This window comes from Rousettus aegyptiacus, unplaced genomic scaffold (genome assembly GCF_014176215.1).
Source record: "Rousettus aegyptiacus isolate mRouAeg1 unplaced genomic scaffold, mRouAeg1.p scaffold_m13_p_4, whole genome shotgun sequence".
In the NCBI taxonomy this organism is placed as follows: Eukaryota; Metazoa; Chordata; class Mammalia; order Chiroptera; family Pteropodidae; genus Rousettus; species Rousettus aegyptiacus.
The window spans coordinates 62,022,154-62,040,330 of NW_023416307.1; the positions used below are offsets into that span (position 1 = coordinate 62,022,154).

At 38.7% G+C, this 18,177-nt stretch overlaps 2 protein-coding genes across 8 annotated transcripts in view; one reads left to right on the forward strand and one right to left on the reverse strand.

Annotated features, from left to right (window-relative positions):
• Positions 1-18,177, reverse strand: part of CD96 (CD96 molecule) — an 83,499-nt gene that overhangs the window by 45,126 nt on the left and 20,196 nt on the right. For all 5 annotated transcript variants that reach the window (XR_001597528.2, XM_016149967.2, XM_016149954.2 and 2 more), the window contains exons 4-6: positions 15,179-15,386; positions 11,803-11,858; positions 726-816 (exon numbers count right to left, since the gene is read on the reverse strand). Coding sequence is in view for 4 of the 5 variants with exons in the window: in XM_016149967.2 (XP_016005453.1) it covers positions 726-816; positions 11,803-11,858; positions 15,179-15,386 (355 nt within the window). In the remaining variant the exon portion in view is untranslated. The remainder of the gene's footprint in view (positions 1-725; positions 817-11,802; positions 11,859-15,178; positions 15,387-18,177) is intronic.
• Positions 3,743-7,169, forward strand: ZBED2 (zinc finger BED-type containing 2). 3 transcript variants are annotated; one of them, XM_036219447.1, is made up of 3 exons: positions 3,743-3,865; positions 4,594-4,753; positions 4,989-7,169. In XM_036219447.1, exon 3 carries the CDS (start codon positions 5,834-5,836, stop codon positions 6,482-6,484), a length of 651 nt encoding a protein of 216 aa, XP_036075340.1. In that variant the 5' UTR covers positions 3,743-3,865; positions 4,594-4,753; positions 4,989-5,833; the 3' UTR covers positions 6,485-7,169. The 3 variants fall into 3 exon arrangements, with proteins under 3 accessions (XP_036075340.1, XP_016005478.2, XP_036075341.1); XM_016149992.2 differs by lacking the exon at positions 3,743-3,865 and having other exon boundaries at positions 4,328-4,753; XM_036219448.1 differs by lacking the exons at positions 3,743-3,865; positions 4,594-4,753 and adding an exon at positions 4,786-4,863.

Here is an 18,177-nt window from a genome sequence, read left to right on the forward strand (position 1 = left end):
AAAAGGAAAAAAGAAAAATAATAATGTAGCAAGAATTCTGTGACTGAATTACTGTTGAGAATATATTGTTCTTTAAGGATAAAATGACTCAGGAGAAAGGAGAAGGGCTGTTGTCTCGGGCAGGGGATGCCTGGGATTGTTCTAGCAGAGACTGTCATGTTTATCACCTATGAAAAATATGGCTACCAGTCATTCTCACCCGAGCTTGTCTTAATGTGTGTTCCTGTTCCAGGAACTTTTAATCCTCCTGGTGAGCATGTTCCTTGTCATGAAGCTAGGTTCTTTATGTATACTTTCTATAATCCACCCCCACCAACAATCCACCTAGGTCCTTACTAGAAAATGTAGAAATAATTTGTTTATTGGCTTAAAGCATTGGTACTAAGTTAATTGAACTAAATAAAATTATTAACAAATGTATGTTGAGTTAAACCTTTTTGCCCTCATAGAAGAGACCTGCTTTTACTAACAATTAAATAAACCTTAATGTTTATAAGTGAGTTGATGAAGTCAACTGTATTTCTTACATTCTAGGAAAGGTTATCCCTCATCCCATTAAAGCCATCAGATGAGCTATCTGAAAGTGGCATCTGGTAGGCCAGATGATGTTTTTCTTGGAATAAGAATTGTTCTTAATTGCCAAGATCAACTTGGGCAATGGCAATTTCTATTGTCTATGCTTTCTCTCTCTGTTTGCCAAATCCACTTCCACTGAGTTTCCTTACCTTCTCTTTCGCCTCGAGGAAAGCTTCTGTCTACAAACCATGTGAGATTTGCTGTGGGATATACATTCCTCAGTGAGCAGGTAAATATTCTCTGGAAGAAAACAGGACACAGAACAGATTATTTGAAAATTCAGAAGAAACTGGTGATTCTTACACCTCCAGCACCCCTCACAAGAAGAAAACTAGCAGGAAACAGCTTTCTCCACTTTTAACAAGGCAGTGTTTATCTTTAACAGGTTGTGTGAAAATGTGAACTATAAATAGAATTTCGCTTATAAAGATGTTATAAATTTATGGCTAGAATCCTAGATCAACTTAAGAAGAATCTAGGACAATATTAATGTTGCAAATCTGGTTTCTGGGTTCTGAAAAAGGAAAATTACAACTCTACATATGCAGAATAAAATAGTGCTAACTGGAAACCAAAGGATGAAAGGAAGAAGCTATAGCAGGCAGAGCCCAGAGAATAATATTGTTAGTCTAAAAGCTAAATGAGAACTGTTGGTTGTTTCTACTCCTCAAATAATGTAACATATTAGTAGCAACAACCACAGACACCATTAATATAAATATTTCACTTTTGACTTGTAAAGAGTTTTCCTAATTCATTTTTTATTTTATTTTATCATCTTAATATTCCTATAGGGTAGGTAGGACAAACATTATTGGTATTTGACATATGAGGAAACCAAAGCATAGAATCACAGAATGGTTAAAAGGAATGGAATATAGTTGATGGCACAATTGGGAACAAGGTTACCTCAATCCCAGTCTAATATATTTCCAGGTAAAACACATTGTGTTAGAATAAAAAAGAAACAGAACAAGTAGCTTATGTTACAAAACCAGAAAGTTTAGCAGTAGGGTTAGTTATGTTTTATTTCCAACACTGTTTGTTCTTTGTAAGATGGTGGTTTCTTCAAAAGCCTGGTGAAAATATCCGATAAGACTTATTGGATCCTCATTATTTTATCTGAGATACTGCAAAATTATCATCTCATTTATAGTTACTTATTTTCTCAATAAGAGATGTATGTATTTCATATATGACCAGCCCTAGTTCTTGGTTCTCAAATATTTTTCATAATATATAAATATATAAGTTAACTAATGAAGAACAATGAACTGTGTGTGATGCTTGGTGTGCCAGTTTCCCCACAGACTAGTTACTCCCAAAGCATCTATACCTATAGAACTGAGAAACCAAACTGAAGCATATTAAGTTAAATTTCTCTGGTGAGATCCTACTGAGGTGCAGCCTAACATCCTTCAGTATATCTCTACAAAAGTCTCAAGGAAATAATGAGACTTTTAGAGGAGCCATCTGTCATATCCGAGATGGTAGGTAGAAAACACTGCAGCTCCCAGTTTTTTCACTCATTCAGCACTTGACAGTGGGGATAAATGCATGAGACAGGAATGCAGGCCCATGTAATTATGTCTCTTTCTGTCCTAGAAAATCAAAAGCAAAAACAGGTCTCTTAAACTTTATTCTTATTAAGTATAGGAGAAAAAATTCAGTTCATTTTATTTAATAAAATGCCAATGATTCATGTTTATTTCTAGGTAGTCCCAGAAAAGATGTAAAAATTATATAACATGAAATGCTTAAAAAGGTATTAATGTCAATACTTTAATTCTTATGATTCATTTCCTCCATACTCATTTAACTCACCAAAAGCTGATATGATAATATTAACAAGCGAGAGTTCCATTATTTTACAAAGGCAAATGAGTAAGAAGAAAAACACATTAAAATTGTATAAAAAATGAAATAAATGTGTACAAAAGTCCATGTCCACACATATACAAGTCCATGCACACACACACATAAACACACACACACACACACACACACACACACACACACGCACACACAAACACAGAGTGTTCCTCTGTTTAGAAGTAAAATCACTCACTCACTCATTGTGTACCTGTCGCATCTGTGAGACAAACCAAATAATTTGTTTCTCCAACATATTATTCTAAGTAAACATAAGAATAAGTGGGCAATAGCAGAAGAGTTATGTAAAAGGTGCCAGAAAGTACTTGGACAGTTCTGTAGTAATTCAGGAAAGGGTAAAATCTGGGAAGAATTTAGAGAACAAAGTTGTATGTAATGGACAGGCAAGAGATTGGCCTGAACTCTACAGGTGGTCTGTGTTAGAAAGTAGTGGGGAATTCTCAAAGATGGATAGATGGAATGGGTTCACAGGTCAGGTATGACTGGGGATGTCCTGGAAGCAGAGGGAAGCCAGCTGATGGTTGGAGCATGATGAGGTTGATAAGTCAGGAAAGATGGATCCAAATTTGGCTCTAAGATTCATCATTTTCATATCTTCACAGATGAAATACAGAAATGGTGACCATTTGTCAGTTAGCCTATATTCAGTTTGCCTAAATTTGGACAGAACCTTGTCCAAAGGCTTTACATGGAATAATTTTGAAAACATTTAGCTTTTTTTTGTAGAGAAAAATAAATCTTTTTTAAAAAGTTTCCCTATGTTTTGTAACTGTGCAAAAACTTTACTTATTTAAAATGAAGTTTCCTCTTCTCTTTCTCCTCGATTCAAACTAGCCTTGTCTAGTCTAACTGCACCATGACTCATTTGATTCTTTTCTTTTTTTCCCGCCTTTGCACATACTGCACATCCACTCCTTTAATCATTAAACCCTTAAGACATCAGATTCTAGTCAGTATCAGTCAGTTTTAGGAACAAAGCCTCAGGTCTGTTGACCACAGAAACAAAGTTTCCATCAAACTAAAGATAATATCCTTACTTCAGTTGTGTTTTAGCTACAGACCCATGAACACAGAACAACTCTACCGGCTCCATCCCCTCAAACAAGACAGAACGTGTCCATGACTGACATCAGGACCTGGTACAATGATCAACTGCTTCCTACCTCAGTCTCAACCAATTGGTAGAGCCCATGGCCCCAACTCCCTTAGCTACCATGACTAATGGTTTTCCCGCTATGTAACCTATCCCCTAGAGGCCATGAGGGAGCTAGGTCTTAAGAGCACGAGCTCTTAAAGAGCTAGTTTATTTAATAAACCTCTACTTTCTTTGCTGCAAACTCCTATTCATGTCTCAGTGGGCTTTGATGAGTGCAGTCAAATGAACTCCTTGAGTTTGGTAATAGTTTACCAACGTTTTATTCCTTTTGGAAACTTTCCTCCCTACCTTTTCTTTCCATTTGAAATTTAACTTTCAGTCTCTACATGTATTTTACTCTGCCTTTTCTATCTTTTCTCCTTTGACTCAAGGTTTTTTCTTCCACTTCTTTAAAATTTTCTGTCTCCTGTTGTCATGTTTTCCTTCTTACACACACACACACAAACACACACACACATAATCTTATAGTACATATATACACATACATGCCCACATATTCATTTATTTATAATATGTATGGAAATATATATTTTTTGTTTCACTTATGGTTATCCCTTTATTTCAATATAATAAAAAGCAACCTCAAATCTGTTTCTCAATTTTCTGTGTTTCTTTAAATTTGGGAGTTTCCTTTCACTTAATCTTCCCTTTCCTGCAAGTTCTTTGGCTTCTCACTTACTATATTTACAACATCCATAGTTACTAAACCAAATCGAGACTCCTGGTCTGACAATTGGACAAAATATTTGAAAACACAGATGTCCTTGAGTCATGTGGTTTCTCTGCTTGTATTTCACCCCTTTCCTCTAAATCTCCTTCCTTTGAGAGTCAGATAATCTAGGCACCTGGCAACAGAACTAAGATGGGTGGGTGCTGGATATGTTGCTTTATTACCTGATATTTGCCAGGAACATCTTTTTGGTGGTTGAGGGGACAGAGAAAATTTTACATCTGTGTCTGTGCTGCAGAAAACACACCCACTTGGAAACAAGGCTTGGAAGTGGGAGGGAACAAGAACTGGAGGTACCCTCCTCCAAGGGGCAGGAGTCAGCTAATAACTACCCAACGTGCAGGAGCACTCACCCTGCACTGGAGACATCAGAGACGAGACCAGAGCCTTGCTTTTCTGTAAGTACCCACTTGTGGCTGGAGACTGTTCCCTAACTGTTCAAGGTTGCAAAGCTTGATGAGTAAGGCTCTCTCATTCATTGAGAAATGACCCAAGTAGTGTGTTAGAGGTAAGGCCGCTTTAAAAATGTAGTATAATTTTCCAATTATTTTTTATCCTTAAAATGGAGTAAATAAGCCAAACATCTGGAGTAAGCTGCTGTCAGGAGAGTCTTATCAGCTATTGGCCTTGCAGGTGGTGGTGCCAGGGAAGATGGAGTGTGCCAAGCTGCTTGCCGGGACCACCAGGTGACACCGAGCCTGTGGAGATGCGTTCCAGCTCTTTTTACTCTGTGCATGCCAGCTCCTCCTGCTGAAAACAGCTAAGCCTGCCATTTGGATTTCTTAAAATTCTGGCACCAGAGGGACTTCTCTAGGGACAACCTGACCTCATAGGAGGATCTTTATTTACAAGATCCTGGCAGGTTTTGTTGCCTTTGGACTGCTTGTTGCGACAATTCTTAGGAAGTACGAGTCTCTCCCACACCGGCATCTGTCCATGCTTGCCGCTACCGACACTGAGGAAGATCTGGTAAGGCCCTCTTCCTGGATGTCCTGAACAGCCTGAACCCTGATGCTGCTCCTCTTGCCTCCAAAGGCTTTTTTCTAGTTATCGGGACCACAGACACACTGGAAGCAGCCAGAAGGAAATCAAGAGAAAAGTTAAAATTTTCAATATTCAAAAAGACTGTGGTGGTGGTTGATGTAGAAGACACTGAGTTCACTGAAGAGCTTTGAAATTGTTGCACTAATTTGTTTTGTCTCTGTGGCCCGGCCAAGGAAGGATCAGTACATATCTGGGGCACGGAGGGGAATATACGTGAGAGCCTCAGAGGCCGTTTTGCTTAGCTCTGACTCACCCTGACTCTCCAGTGAAGCAGAAAGGAGAAACATCACACCACCCAGGTGTGGCCAGCCTTTAACCATTATTGCAAATCCCCAAGAGTTATTACCACAGTCCCTCCCCAAATATACATTTAGCCTTAGTTGTGGCTCAACTGAAACTAGTGGCTCAAGGAAAGCTGTAGAAGAGGAGATAGGATGAGGCGGGAAGAGGAAGAAGAAGAGAGAACAAGGATGAAGGCAAAAGGGGACTTAGAGATGAAGGAGGAGGAGGAAATTGATGAGAAAGAAGAACTAGGTGGCCCTTTTGTGAGTGCCATGCCCATCTCAATGCCCCACAACAAGGGGGCCCGGGTTTCTGAGGCATGGGAATATTTTCACCTGGCCCCTGCTCGTGCTGGCCACCATCCCAACCAATATGCCACCTGCCGCCTGTGTGGCAGGCAGGTGAGCCGTGGCCCTGGGGTTAATGTGGGCACCACAGCTCTGTGGAAGCATCTGAAGAGCATGCACAGAAAGGAGCTGGAGAGCAGCCATGGTCAAGCAGGGCAGCGCCAGGATCCAAAACCCCCAGGGCCCCAGCTTACACTAGGTATCGAAGGTGACTGGGCCAAGATCCTGGAGCAGGTGGGTACCTTGGCATTTTGGGCCAGTCAAAGAGAAAAGGAGGTTCTTAGGAGGGAGAGAGCAGTGGAATGGCGGGAGAGAGCTGTGGAAAGGAGAGAGCGAACCCTGGAGGAGGTGGAAAGGGCCATCCTGGAGATGAAATGGAAGATGAGGGCTGAGAAAGAGGCCTGTCAGAGGGAGGCAGACAAGCCTGCGGCAGGTCATCCCTTCCATTTCGTTTAAAATGGGCTTGGGAAAATTTATTTTAAAAACACCAAATTTAGACTCATAGCAAAGAGCCATTTTAGTTTCAGCTTAAATATATATAGCAAAGCAATTTAGTGGGATTTTTTTTTTTTTTTAAGAGAAAAAGTGCATAGTATAAGTTAATCTCAGCAGTTCTGAATTGACCAAATGCTTATCTATAGGGTTTCCAGAGTAGTACTGACCAAAACTTTAAAATGTACTAACCAAAGCTAAATGTTTTGCCACCATGGGTCTGTGAGTTGTTCTGGGGCAGAATGTACCAGCCTGTCAGCACTGAATAGTGAAAATAGTAGGGTTTATGTCTTGCATTTGGTTTTGGTGAAGCTGAAGGTTTTGACGGTTGAGGCTGGTCAGGGAGCTAGAATGTGCCTAGGTGACTAGCTCACTCTAAGAGACCCCACCGGGAGCAGAGCTTAGGCCGCCTGAGACAGGGGACTTTGCACACATGCTGGTAGTGATCTGAGAACTGGATACAACGCTCGTTCTGTGGAATCCAGCATTGGAAGGATACAGAAGCTTGAGCCTGAGATCTCCAGACTCTTCCAAAGTCCATCTTTCTTCCATTGTTGCAGTGTTGTACCAAACTGCTTATAGTAAAGCCGTTTCATCACTATAACCTGTTTGTAACTTGTCTTTTCAACAATTTAACACATAAGTAATTAATGAGTAATTAGCTCAAAGAAAATTAGTCTTTTCAGCTCACTTGAATTAAACATAAAGATAGAGGACATAAAAATTTATTCATAAATATTTAAAAATACAATCTAGTTTTATATTAGGTTATTACAGGAGAAGGACTTAGTGAGGGAGAGATGAAAGAAACTCAGAAATAAAAAGAAAAAGATGGAGAGAGAAGGTAAATAAGGAGAAATAAAGAAGAGAGGCAGAAAAGTCAAAAAGAAAAAGGGATGGAGAAAAAATGTAAATGTAAGAGAAGAGAGACAGCTTCCTAGGAAAAATTCACCCTGAAAAGAGAGAGCACGACTGCCTTGGAGGAGGAAGGAGAGAACATTTTCTTAGATTCCAAGGCCAGTTTGAATGAGCTTAATTGCTTTTGTGTTTTCCCTGCAGAACACACAGACCTCTCATCCATTTGAGCAGCAGGTTTTGAATTTTATTCCTGCCTCTGAAATACTAATTGCATATCATTCACTGTTGTCAGATTTTTTAAAACCTCTTTATCTTTAAATATTTAGAGATGTTTGAAGAGTGAGGGAGAGAGAGAGAGCGAGAGAGAGAGAGAGAGAGAGAGAGAGAGAGAGAGAGAGAGAGAGAGAGAGAGAGAGAGAGAGAGAGAGAGAGAGAGAGAGAGTCTATGAGTTTATAGAAAGAGAAAAATTCCCTGGGCTGCTGAAGCTATGCCTAAAATGTTAACTCAGGAATAGAATAAAAACAAAGTGGGAATGACTCCGGCCTTTTTTTTTTTTTTTTTTTTTTTAACAATTCCTCTGGAACGTTTTATTTTTTAACTGGGTTGGGGTGGAGAAAGGGGGGATGGCAAACTGGGGAAACAAGAAGATCTAAAGACAGTATCTCATTGTCTTATAGATAGTCCAAGTACCTCATGGGCACTGACCTCCTTGAAAGCCAACAGGATCCTAGTATAATAATGACATTTTGCCCCTTTCATTCCTCACTTGTGGGGTTCTCTCTTATTGCTAGGATCCTGTCAGCAGCTTTAACAGAAAGATTTGTCTTCTCTGTGAGGTGTTCATGGAAAAAACACAAGTCTAAACAGCAGGCTCGTGAAAAAATCAGGCTACACTGCGGTCTTATAATCACCTTTTTTTTTTTTTTTTTAGAAACCTGTCTGTTATTAAAAATTTCACTTCCCATGTGGTTTCCCCATTGGGGTATGGTATCCCTTTGAAGGTCTTCTCCAGCTGTGTGAAATCATCACCTCAGCGATGATAGTGGCTGGCAATCATGTGGCTGGACATTTGGACTCAGCCTTATTGTGCCACAGATGCTAGAAAAAAATTAAAAAGAAAAGAGAAGAGGCTGCAATACCTAACCTTACACACACAAACGAGCACATATACACACACACACACAAGGCATACATCTGTAATAGAACTTAAGAATGAATATTTACATACAAAGATTCAGGCTTTGCAACACAAAAATTAAATAAACAAATTATGCAAACAGTTACTGAAGCCATCTTGCTAAACTCCAACATGTGTTTTAGATTATAGTATCTGTTTTACACGGTTCTTATTATTACAAGGCTCCTCTTCCTTCTTAGGCATTTTAACCCCAACTGCTTTTGTTTCCTATGTTTTATGTGTTAGGTAGTTTTCTTTATGGTTTTTTTTTTTCCCTAAATTTTGTCAAACATAATAACAATAAAAAGTGACAAGGACAGGTCCCATGTAAATGAGCATGAAGTACAGGCATAAAAGAGAAATGCATGGCTTGTGGGAAGACTAAACTGTTGAGTCAGCTCTGGAGTTTTCATGAATTCCTCTTGTGCTTCCTTTTACTGCATCACCAAAGCTGGGTGCAGAGGGCCAGGGACTCTGGGCTGAGGAACTTTATGGCTCAGCATCTTTTGCTCTGATGTGAAAATATGCTACATGATTGGGCCCTGAGGTTTAAATTGAAGGTCCCCTTTCTATCCCAGCTATAGAGCGAAGCTGCATGCCATGTTGGAACCAGAGAAGCCTCACTCTGGGGCGCGCACAAGAACATGGTAACCACAGATGTGATACTTTTCTTGGACAGCCTTGGCATGTCTAAACCTGAAAGACATCATCTTTAGAATAATATGGTTTTTTTTTTCTGTTTTATATAAAAACTAAATTAACCATAAACTTTATAACTCTAATGAGTCACACTGGAAAACACTGCTCACAACTTACCAAATTTCTATTGTTCCAATAGAGGCTGCTGCTGTAGTGAATGGGTAGCATACAGTAGGCAGCCAATATGTGCAAGTTGACTTAGTTGCTTTCCAAGGAATGAAGGGTGGTGGTGGGAAATTACCGCTTCCCAACACTTAAGGAAGTCAGATGATAGATACTTTACATAGGTTCTTTCATTTGATCCTAACATCACCCTTGTGAGGCTGGGCTCATTCTCTCTGTTCACTAACAAGGAAGCTAAGGAACCGAGATTCCAGGGCTGGTACTAATAATTGATGGAGGAGAATTCAGACTCAGGTCTATCAGATTCTACAATTTATATTCTGTTTTTTTTTTTTTTTTCATTATCCCACACTGTCTCTTAGATTTACGAATATAAATACAGAGGAAGGAAGGAGTGAAAGAGTAAGTAAATGATAAATAGTGGGAGGAAAGAAATAGTCTTGAGACATTTACTATGTGTCATGTACTTTATTACTGTGCATAAATTTAATTTGCCTAAGAACCTTGTGAAATATTTATCACGACCCCAGTCTTAGAGATGAGTTAGATGAGACTCATGGGGGTTAATTACTTGGTGAGGATATGTCGCTAGTAAGTGGGAAAACTAGGATTTGACATTAGTTCTATCTGCCTCTAAGCATGATCTCCTTTCATTATACAATCCTGCTTGAATATGGGCATGTTAAATTCTCATCTCAGCTTGGTCCTTTATTAGTGACTCAGCCAGTTGCTCAGACTCTCCAGGCCCCAATTTCTCATCTGTAAAATGACAGATGTCCTACCTATTTTAGAGGCTTCTTAAGAGCATCACATGATAAAAGTATGCTGCAAAAAGACTTTAAAGAGTTCATAAGTTATTAAAAATACAATGAGGATTATAAAAATATTAGAGCGGGGAATCACTAATATTTGGCAAGATCTTAAAAGATCTACAGACAAGCCATGTCCTGTAGCTGGTTAAGTGGATTTGGTGAGAGATTATTCACTAATTCCCTAGGAAGGAAGGTTCTCTGGTTTTCCCACTCAGCACCTGGGCAAACGTAGGTACAGAATTGGAAATTTGATAACATGTAAGACAAAGTCCTTTTTATAAAAAATGGAAATTCTTGACTCGAATCTTATGGTTATATACTTGGAATGAGTCCATATTACCTATAAACATTGGCACCAAGAACCTACCAGAAATCCTTATAAGAAATAAAAATATCTACCAAATATTGTCCCATGGGTTATTTGTTTTGTTTAGATTATTGAAATAAAGTTTACTGATAAAATCAGAAATTAATCGTGGCAGAACAATTTAAATCTTTTTCTATATGCTTAGGAATTTAATAGCACTTATCCAAAAGCTAATATATAAAGTCAACAAAAGACACAAATATTTGAATAATGCTTATATATGCTTATCCAAAACCATCCCACAGAGTCTGAGCTAAAATTTGTACTCAACTGTCGAATTAAATGACTAATATTCATCAGGACTAGAAATTATGTTATTTAATGTTATTAAGATGAGAAGAAACAACAGTATGAGCATAGTTTTCTCTCTTGCAATGTAATAGGAAATGTTTGAGAGTTAGTGGCAATATTTATTTTATTTAGGGTTTTCGAAAGCTTAAATGAAGTCATAATGCTGAAAGACAGTTGATTAACACACTTAATAGGAATATTGACAAAAACAGCAAAATAAAGTTTATTGAGCACTTAATATATGCTATATTATGCACCAAGAACTTTTCCTACATTATTTCATTTGATTCTTAATAACAATAACAATGCACAGATACTCTTCATATCCCCTCCAAACTAACTACAAAGATGTGAAATAATTTGCCCAAGGTCACAGGCAGCAAGAAGGGCCATTAGGTGAGCTCGAATCCCAATGATTAGGGGCTGGGAACTACCCATAAGAAATTGAAATTGGAGGGCTTGGCTTTACATCATTTTTCTTCTGCCCTTTCTCCTACTGCCTGAGAAACAGCCAGTGTTCTGAAGGAATACAGAAGGGAACATTTCCTCTTATTAACTTCAAAATAAGAACAATGGGAAAGCTGGTACAAGAAATGGGTTAGAACAAATTAAATGTCAGCTGAGCACAAAACTCATCCTTTTACCAGGAATCACACTGCTTTCTGCCCTACTTTTCCTTCACTATCTACTTCAATTTTTATTAAAGAGAAATTTAAGCTATTGTGACTATTTTTTCCAGGGAAATTAAGTACTAAAAATTATAGATCATATGTTCTGAGAGCAGTAAGTTAGAAGGTAAGAATTCCCATAAGCTTTTTACTCTTTCTCACCAGAAATTAACTTGCCGGGGGCCAAGGAGTAATATCCTTTGTAAAAACATTCTGGACAAAGATGCAAACTGACACACCTTGGCATATTATACTATAGATTTTCAAAGGCGTTAATGTGACTCACCTCTCCCAAGAAATTCGTGGAGTTATTTTCCTCAATCACGGGCATTTCTGGCTTAGCTTAAAGGCAAATAGAACGCAGTTAGTGGCAATGAATGCCGTCCTACCTGACCGTGTGTGTGTTCGTGTGCGATTCTGTGTGTGTGTGTGTGTGTGTGTGCATAAGAGAGAGAGAGAGAGAGAGAGAGAGAGAGAAGAGGGATTCATCATTTGTCAAATATTTATTAAACACCTACTCTGTGCCTGGCAGTATGCCTAGGAAACAAAGAAGGACGAATCATCTTCCTTGTCATCAAAAAATTTGCATTTTCATGCAAAATACATATACATAAACTAGAAATCAGAATATACCGAGATATGTACCATAATTAAGGACATGTATGATTTGAAGAAAGCTTTAAGAGAAGCTGCTAACTCAAGGTTGGTGGATAAGAGAAGGTTTTTGAAAGATGTAACATCTAACAGATACTTGAGTGATGATTATCAATGAGTCAAGTGAGATGGGGAATATGGAGGAGGGGAGGGGCAGGTGGTGGGGAAAGAGAAGAGAGGAGTATTTTGTGTCCAAAGGCTATACAGCATAGTTTATAGACCTCTGAAGGGACAGGGAAAACACTTGACACTTGTTTAGTTGCCTGGTACTAGAAAATATCAGGGACTATTTCAGTGATTTTGTTGTCCTGCTAGACTGTAACTGCCTCAAAGCCAGATTGTTTTATCCATTTATCAATCCCTAGCACTTAACAGCACCCAGTACAAAGCAGACATTGAGTAGTACATCATGTTAAACTTAAGTAAGTTCTTGAGTACAGCAAAGCTATCTATGAACCAGTGAAGAAAATATTGAGACCCCATCTCAAGTGTCATCAGTGCCTACAAATCCACTGGGCATTTGCCTCTACTAACTGAGGTCTCTTGCTGGGCACACCTATGACTCTCTCCTAAGGATTTATTGGAGTTATGGGAGCAGACTGAGTCCACAAGTAGGGCAAACTTTAAGTCCTAGAGAGTTAATGGCAATAACAGATCCCTATCAGCGGGTGTCTAAAACCCCAGCTTCCTTGCCTTCATTTGGGAAAACTCTGATGTGTGTTCTCCTATAATTCTCTGGAGCATTGAGCTCTAACCCCACAGCTAGTTTGTGTTTATTCTATTATCTTTCTTCCCTTCTGATGTTTCTTCTACTTCTGATGTTTTCTAGGATCACCTCTTAAATGAATTAATTTAACTCAAATAATTGTCTCAGTGGTTTCTTTCAGGGAAACCCAAACCAAGCTACAATCCTAAAACACTAACAGGAAGAAGGGTATTTCTAACTTCCTATTAATAACAAATACCAGTAGAATGAAAGACTTAAAAGAAAAAGCAATTACAAAAAGTTGCAGAGGTGATAGAGATTCTTTTTGAATAAAGTTTAAAGTTAAGTAGTGGAGGAGTGCAAATTTGTGATGGCAGGTGACTTCCCTCTAAATAAAGTATAGTTAAAAGAGACTAATTAGGGGGACGCAGGAAGTAGCAAAGGAGCTGGGCAAGCTTCTGATCCCTGGTCTGTTAGAGAATGAAGACATCATTCCGGAAGAAGAAATAAGCTGGCTTTATTTAGATACATGTTTTTAGTTTCCATGTCTTTAGTTTTGGCTTATTCTATATGAGGAATCACCAAGAGATGCAGAGTAGGTTCTGAATAAGATACATATTGACTTCTGTGCCAGGGCCACTATAATATAAATTGGGGTGACCCCCACAAATAGGTTAAAGACTAGATAGGTTGACCTAACACAACCTAGCTGGCCCACCTGATAAAGGAGAAAGCCAGGAAGTGAGGGAAAATCTAATTCTATTAACAAGTAGGCAGTCTCATATCTTTAAGTATCCAAAGAAGAAACTAAAAGAAATGTAGAGAAAGAGAGATATAGAGACAGACAGGGTGATGAGTGGGATGTAAGAGAGTCAAAAGCATTCAAGACCAAGATGAAGGTATTTTAACATAGCAAAGAGATACAAGGAATGGTTTAAACATTGACAAGGCAAATAGATTGGGTTATGGTACAAAAACCCATAGTCAAATGGGACACAGTTTGCCTAACTTAGAATTAATATTTCTTTGCAGGTGACTGTCTTCATTGCTTTGCCAATAGTTAGGTCAGATGAGCCAGTTTTATGTTTGTACTAAGACAGTTACATCCCGGTAAGTGAGCTGATGTTGATAACAAAAATATGAACAGGCATTTTAAACTCTTCACGGAACATTATTTAGGCTCCATAAGAAATCCGACCATCAGGGTGATTGATTATTTCCTAGTCGATCAATGTGGAGAGATGGAGAAGAAGGGAAGGAAGGAGGGGGGAAGGAAGGGCTGGAGGAAGAAGGCAAGATCCAGAGAGAGGAAGAGACAAAGGAAAAGCTATAAGCAAGTGACTTCGAACTAAATTAATCTTGGCTGTAGCTACACCATCTTTATGAAGTACACCATCTTTATGAACTTTCCTTCAAAATACTGAATTATGTAATCTACAATAATAATGCAATATGATTCAAAGTAAAATGTAAAAACAAAGATTTTTTTTTTTCACTTGTTCTGTCATTTGGGGAACTGAGGGAAAAAATCTAGCAGTCCATGAACTTACATTCTGTGAAGTTATTTTCTCTTCATTTACCTTATTCTTAAAACCGATTAACTGTTCATTCAATCACTGCTTTCCTCTTTGCCTTAATTTAAAAATGTCATTTTAAAGAACACAGTTCTTGGTCACAAAGATGAAAAAAGTTATTCAAAGCCAGGGGTTTCTGTTTATTAATATTTCCTTACATCACTGAACGAAATAGAAAATTTAGATTTTCCCCTAAATTTGGACCCTACAGGGTCAGAAGACCATCCTTTCAGGCTCCTTTGCTGGAGGAGCTCGACAATCTTCATTTCACTTGGCCTTGGTGAGAGTGAGGGGGCACCTGCAGAATTTCATTGAAGTTGTATGTATCATTTTCCTTTTCTCACACTGGCCTTGTTCCGTATTGCTCCAGTAAGCAACTAAGACGATTAGACAGCTAAGCAATTAGGCTTTGGAATTTATAATTAAAGAACTCTCTAGTGTTCTTAGAAAACATTAAAATTGTAAATAAGGTAGTGACCACCAGAAAATTGATGAATCTATAGTTTCCATGTGATTTTATTCTATTAACTGAATCACTATTTTTTTTACTTCTTACCCTCATCCCCACCCTTAACATGAATGACAAGTGTCAAGGTAAACAGAACCCTAGAATAGCTACCCTTACACAGCTGCATTCCAGCTAACAGGGTGCTTCCTCTCTAAGGGAAAGTGAGGCAGGAGACTTTGAAGGAGAATGGCGAGGGATCCAGGAAACCAGAAACTCTTACCAAAAACCTTGATCGTAGTAGAGTTCCTTAAGACTTTGCCAGTCCTGACTATGACATGGCAAGAGAACTTCCGGTCATCATCATGAATTTGGACTGGAGAGAGGTAGAGCCCATAGTCTGTGCCTAGCTTGACTCTGTCTTTAAATAATGTGGAATTGCTGATGGAATGATCTTCAGTGATAAGTGTTTCCTGAGTTCCATTATCCTCCTGGTGAGAAAAATAATTACCAGTTATTGAGCACTCAGCTGTGGCAGCTCTGTGATAGGTATTCCACATGTACTAATTCATTTATGTCTTGTAACAAATAGAGATTATGAATGAAGAATTGAAATTAAGAGATATTTAATGTTACTAGACAAAGTAGCATTACACTTGACTTTCAGTTAAAAACTCCTGTCGCCCTTTTCTAACATAAATAGAAACTTGCTGCTCTTTTGATTAGAACTTCCCATTTGTAACTTTTTACAAGTTGCGTATCTGGGATGGGATTTGGGAGGCACAGCACTGGGAGCTAATGGCAGATCATAATTCTCAGTTCAAGTTCAAAGTTCAGAAATCTTAATGCTAAGATGTACTGAGGAGGCTGAATCAGTTCTGCTTATTAAATTTTCACCTGAACTGGATGATCAAAGTTACCTTCTCTTCCTAGCATTACTTCAGAAAAGTTCTCATTTTAGTTCTCCTCAGAGCCAGGACTCCAGTGCGATAAGGAGACTCTCCTATGGCATGAAATTTAAGGAGGCGTTAATTCTCTGGGTCTTTTACGGGCAGGTTGGGCACCCAAAAGTGAGTGCCCCTTAAATTTTGTGCTATAGAATGCTCCCTGCCTTCTCACCTCAGTCTAGTCACTGTCTTTGCCCTTCTGCCTTATTTCTGTTTCTGTGCTACCTTCAAAGAGAACACATGATGAGTAGGCTGTAAATGTTAATCTGAATTTTGGAGATGAGAGTTTATCTGGAGTACTTGGTTCCTTTATTCCATATCCTTTCTTGGGTTTGTGAGGAAAACCCCCATTACTCTTTTCCTACTCAGAATTTCTATGGACAAAAGTCCTAGAAGTGTCACAGTGTTGGTCAATATCAGTAAATATGCTAAGGACCCAATGAGGAGGATGCTCTTGAGGGGCTACAAGGGTAGAGGAAGGGTTATGCCCTCATACCCTTTTAGTATAACTCAATCATTTTAATTAAGTTGCTTTGAAAACATTGATCCATAAGCTTCTTTTCTGGAGATCTGAACTCAGTTTTTCTGAGGTGAGACCCAGGTTGGGGCACTTTTCTTTTTTAAAAAAAAAAGATCTTCAGAGAAGTCAGGGCTGAGAACCACTCAACCAACTTTAAATCACAGTTGAATCGTTATGCTCAGGAGCCAAGAGAAATGGAGGCAACTGAAGTTTACAAGAGTGAACACTAATGTATCTGATGGGGCAGAAGTCATAAAATAATAAAAAACAGATTCGGGGTAGAAGAAATGGACACCAGGTAAGTGAGAGAATTCTAGTATGGGCTGGGAGCTTAAACAGTGGAAACAGGAACGTAGACTTCTTAAATACACTTAGTAAAAACTCTTATGTAAAACACAATCTTTAAGGGATTATGGCTAACATTGGTATCAGATTTATAAACAGATGTATATAAACAGTATTGTATGCAGAGAGAGAAGCACACGCTGCTTAAGATGTACTCTTAAGCAATGTATATACCTTTATACCCACATAAAGGGCTACTCTGTGCTTCTGTCCTCTTAATGAATAAGGGTAAAGAAAGTTAAAGGGAGAGAGCTTAAATTCTGGAAACAGGGACTCCAAAAGGACCCCTAAGTATTGGGTGGTGACAGCACAAAAAAGTGCAAGGCATTTCACTCAGTGTCTGCTAATCTGGAAGCCAATAATTAAGGAGGCAGGCTCCCCCTGCAGGTCCTCCAGAACAAGCTGCATTTTACAGCTCCTGCCTTAAGCACAGGGACTATTTTTGTGAGGATCTTGGAGTTCAAAATGCTTCTTGATCATTTAGTAAATGACTAGCCACCTGGAACATTTCCATCTGTCACTTTGTTGTGGGAAGAAAGGCAGTCAAAGGCTGAGGTTGGAGACTGGTGAGAAAAACTGCTTTTTCCTTTGTATTGTGACTAGCCAGGGTGGTTTCATGGATGGTGAAAAGATACAAAAGAAAATTTTTTTTTTCAAAAGTTGTTTGTTTTTTTGTTTTTTTTTGTTTGTTTGTTTGTTCGTTTTGGGGCAGTTAACTGTTGTAGAGGGAAGGGTTTGCTTCTTTGTTGGAAAAGATGGAATTCAATTGCAAAGTGTGCCCTGTAACCTGCAACATCCAAAGATCCTAAGACAACCTAGAGTCTCAGTTATAAAAGGGCTGAGGCAAGAACCTGCATGAGAGTAGCTGACTTCATGGAGCAAATGGGAGGAGAAGTGGAAAAAACTAATGCAAGCAAACAACGAAATGTCTAGAGCTGAGAGTGGGAGAAGTGATACCAATATTATGCTTTCACCACTACTAAAATTTTATATTCTTATTCATCATGGTTTAAATTTATTTAGAGCCTACTATATTTAAGACACTGTGTGAAGTTCTTTCAAATCTTATCTTATTTGCTCCTTACAACAAAAAACTGAGGATAAGTGACTTGCTCAAAGGTCACACAAAGCAAGAAGGTACTTAAGTCATAACATTAAAAAGCAGAGATGCAAAGGACAAGAAAGAAACAAGCCTCACCAATAACACACATTCATGAAAACCAAACCATCACGAAATACGTGAAAAAACTTTCTGGAGTATTAGAAATGACAAACAAAAGAAATTCCAGGAGGCCAGAGGCCTTTATATAGTTTGTAGATCATTGAGGTGTGGCCAATTTGCTGATTGAAAGGGCCCTTGGGAGTCATACACCCTGTGACTGGGGTCATAGAGTGTACTTCAACTCCCACCTGATACAGATGATCATAGGGTCTGCAGGAAACAGATTGATAAGGGTGGGTGGGGGTCTT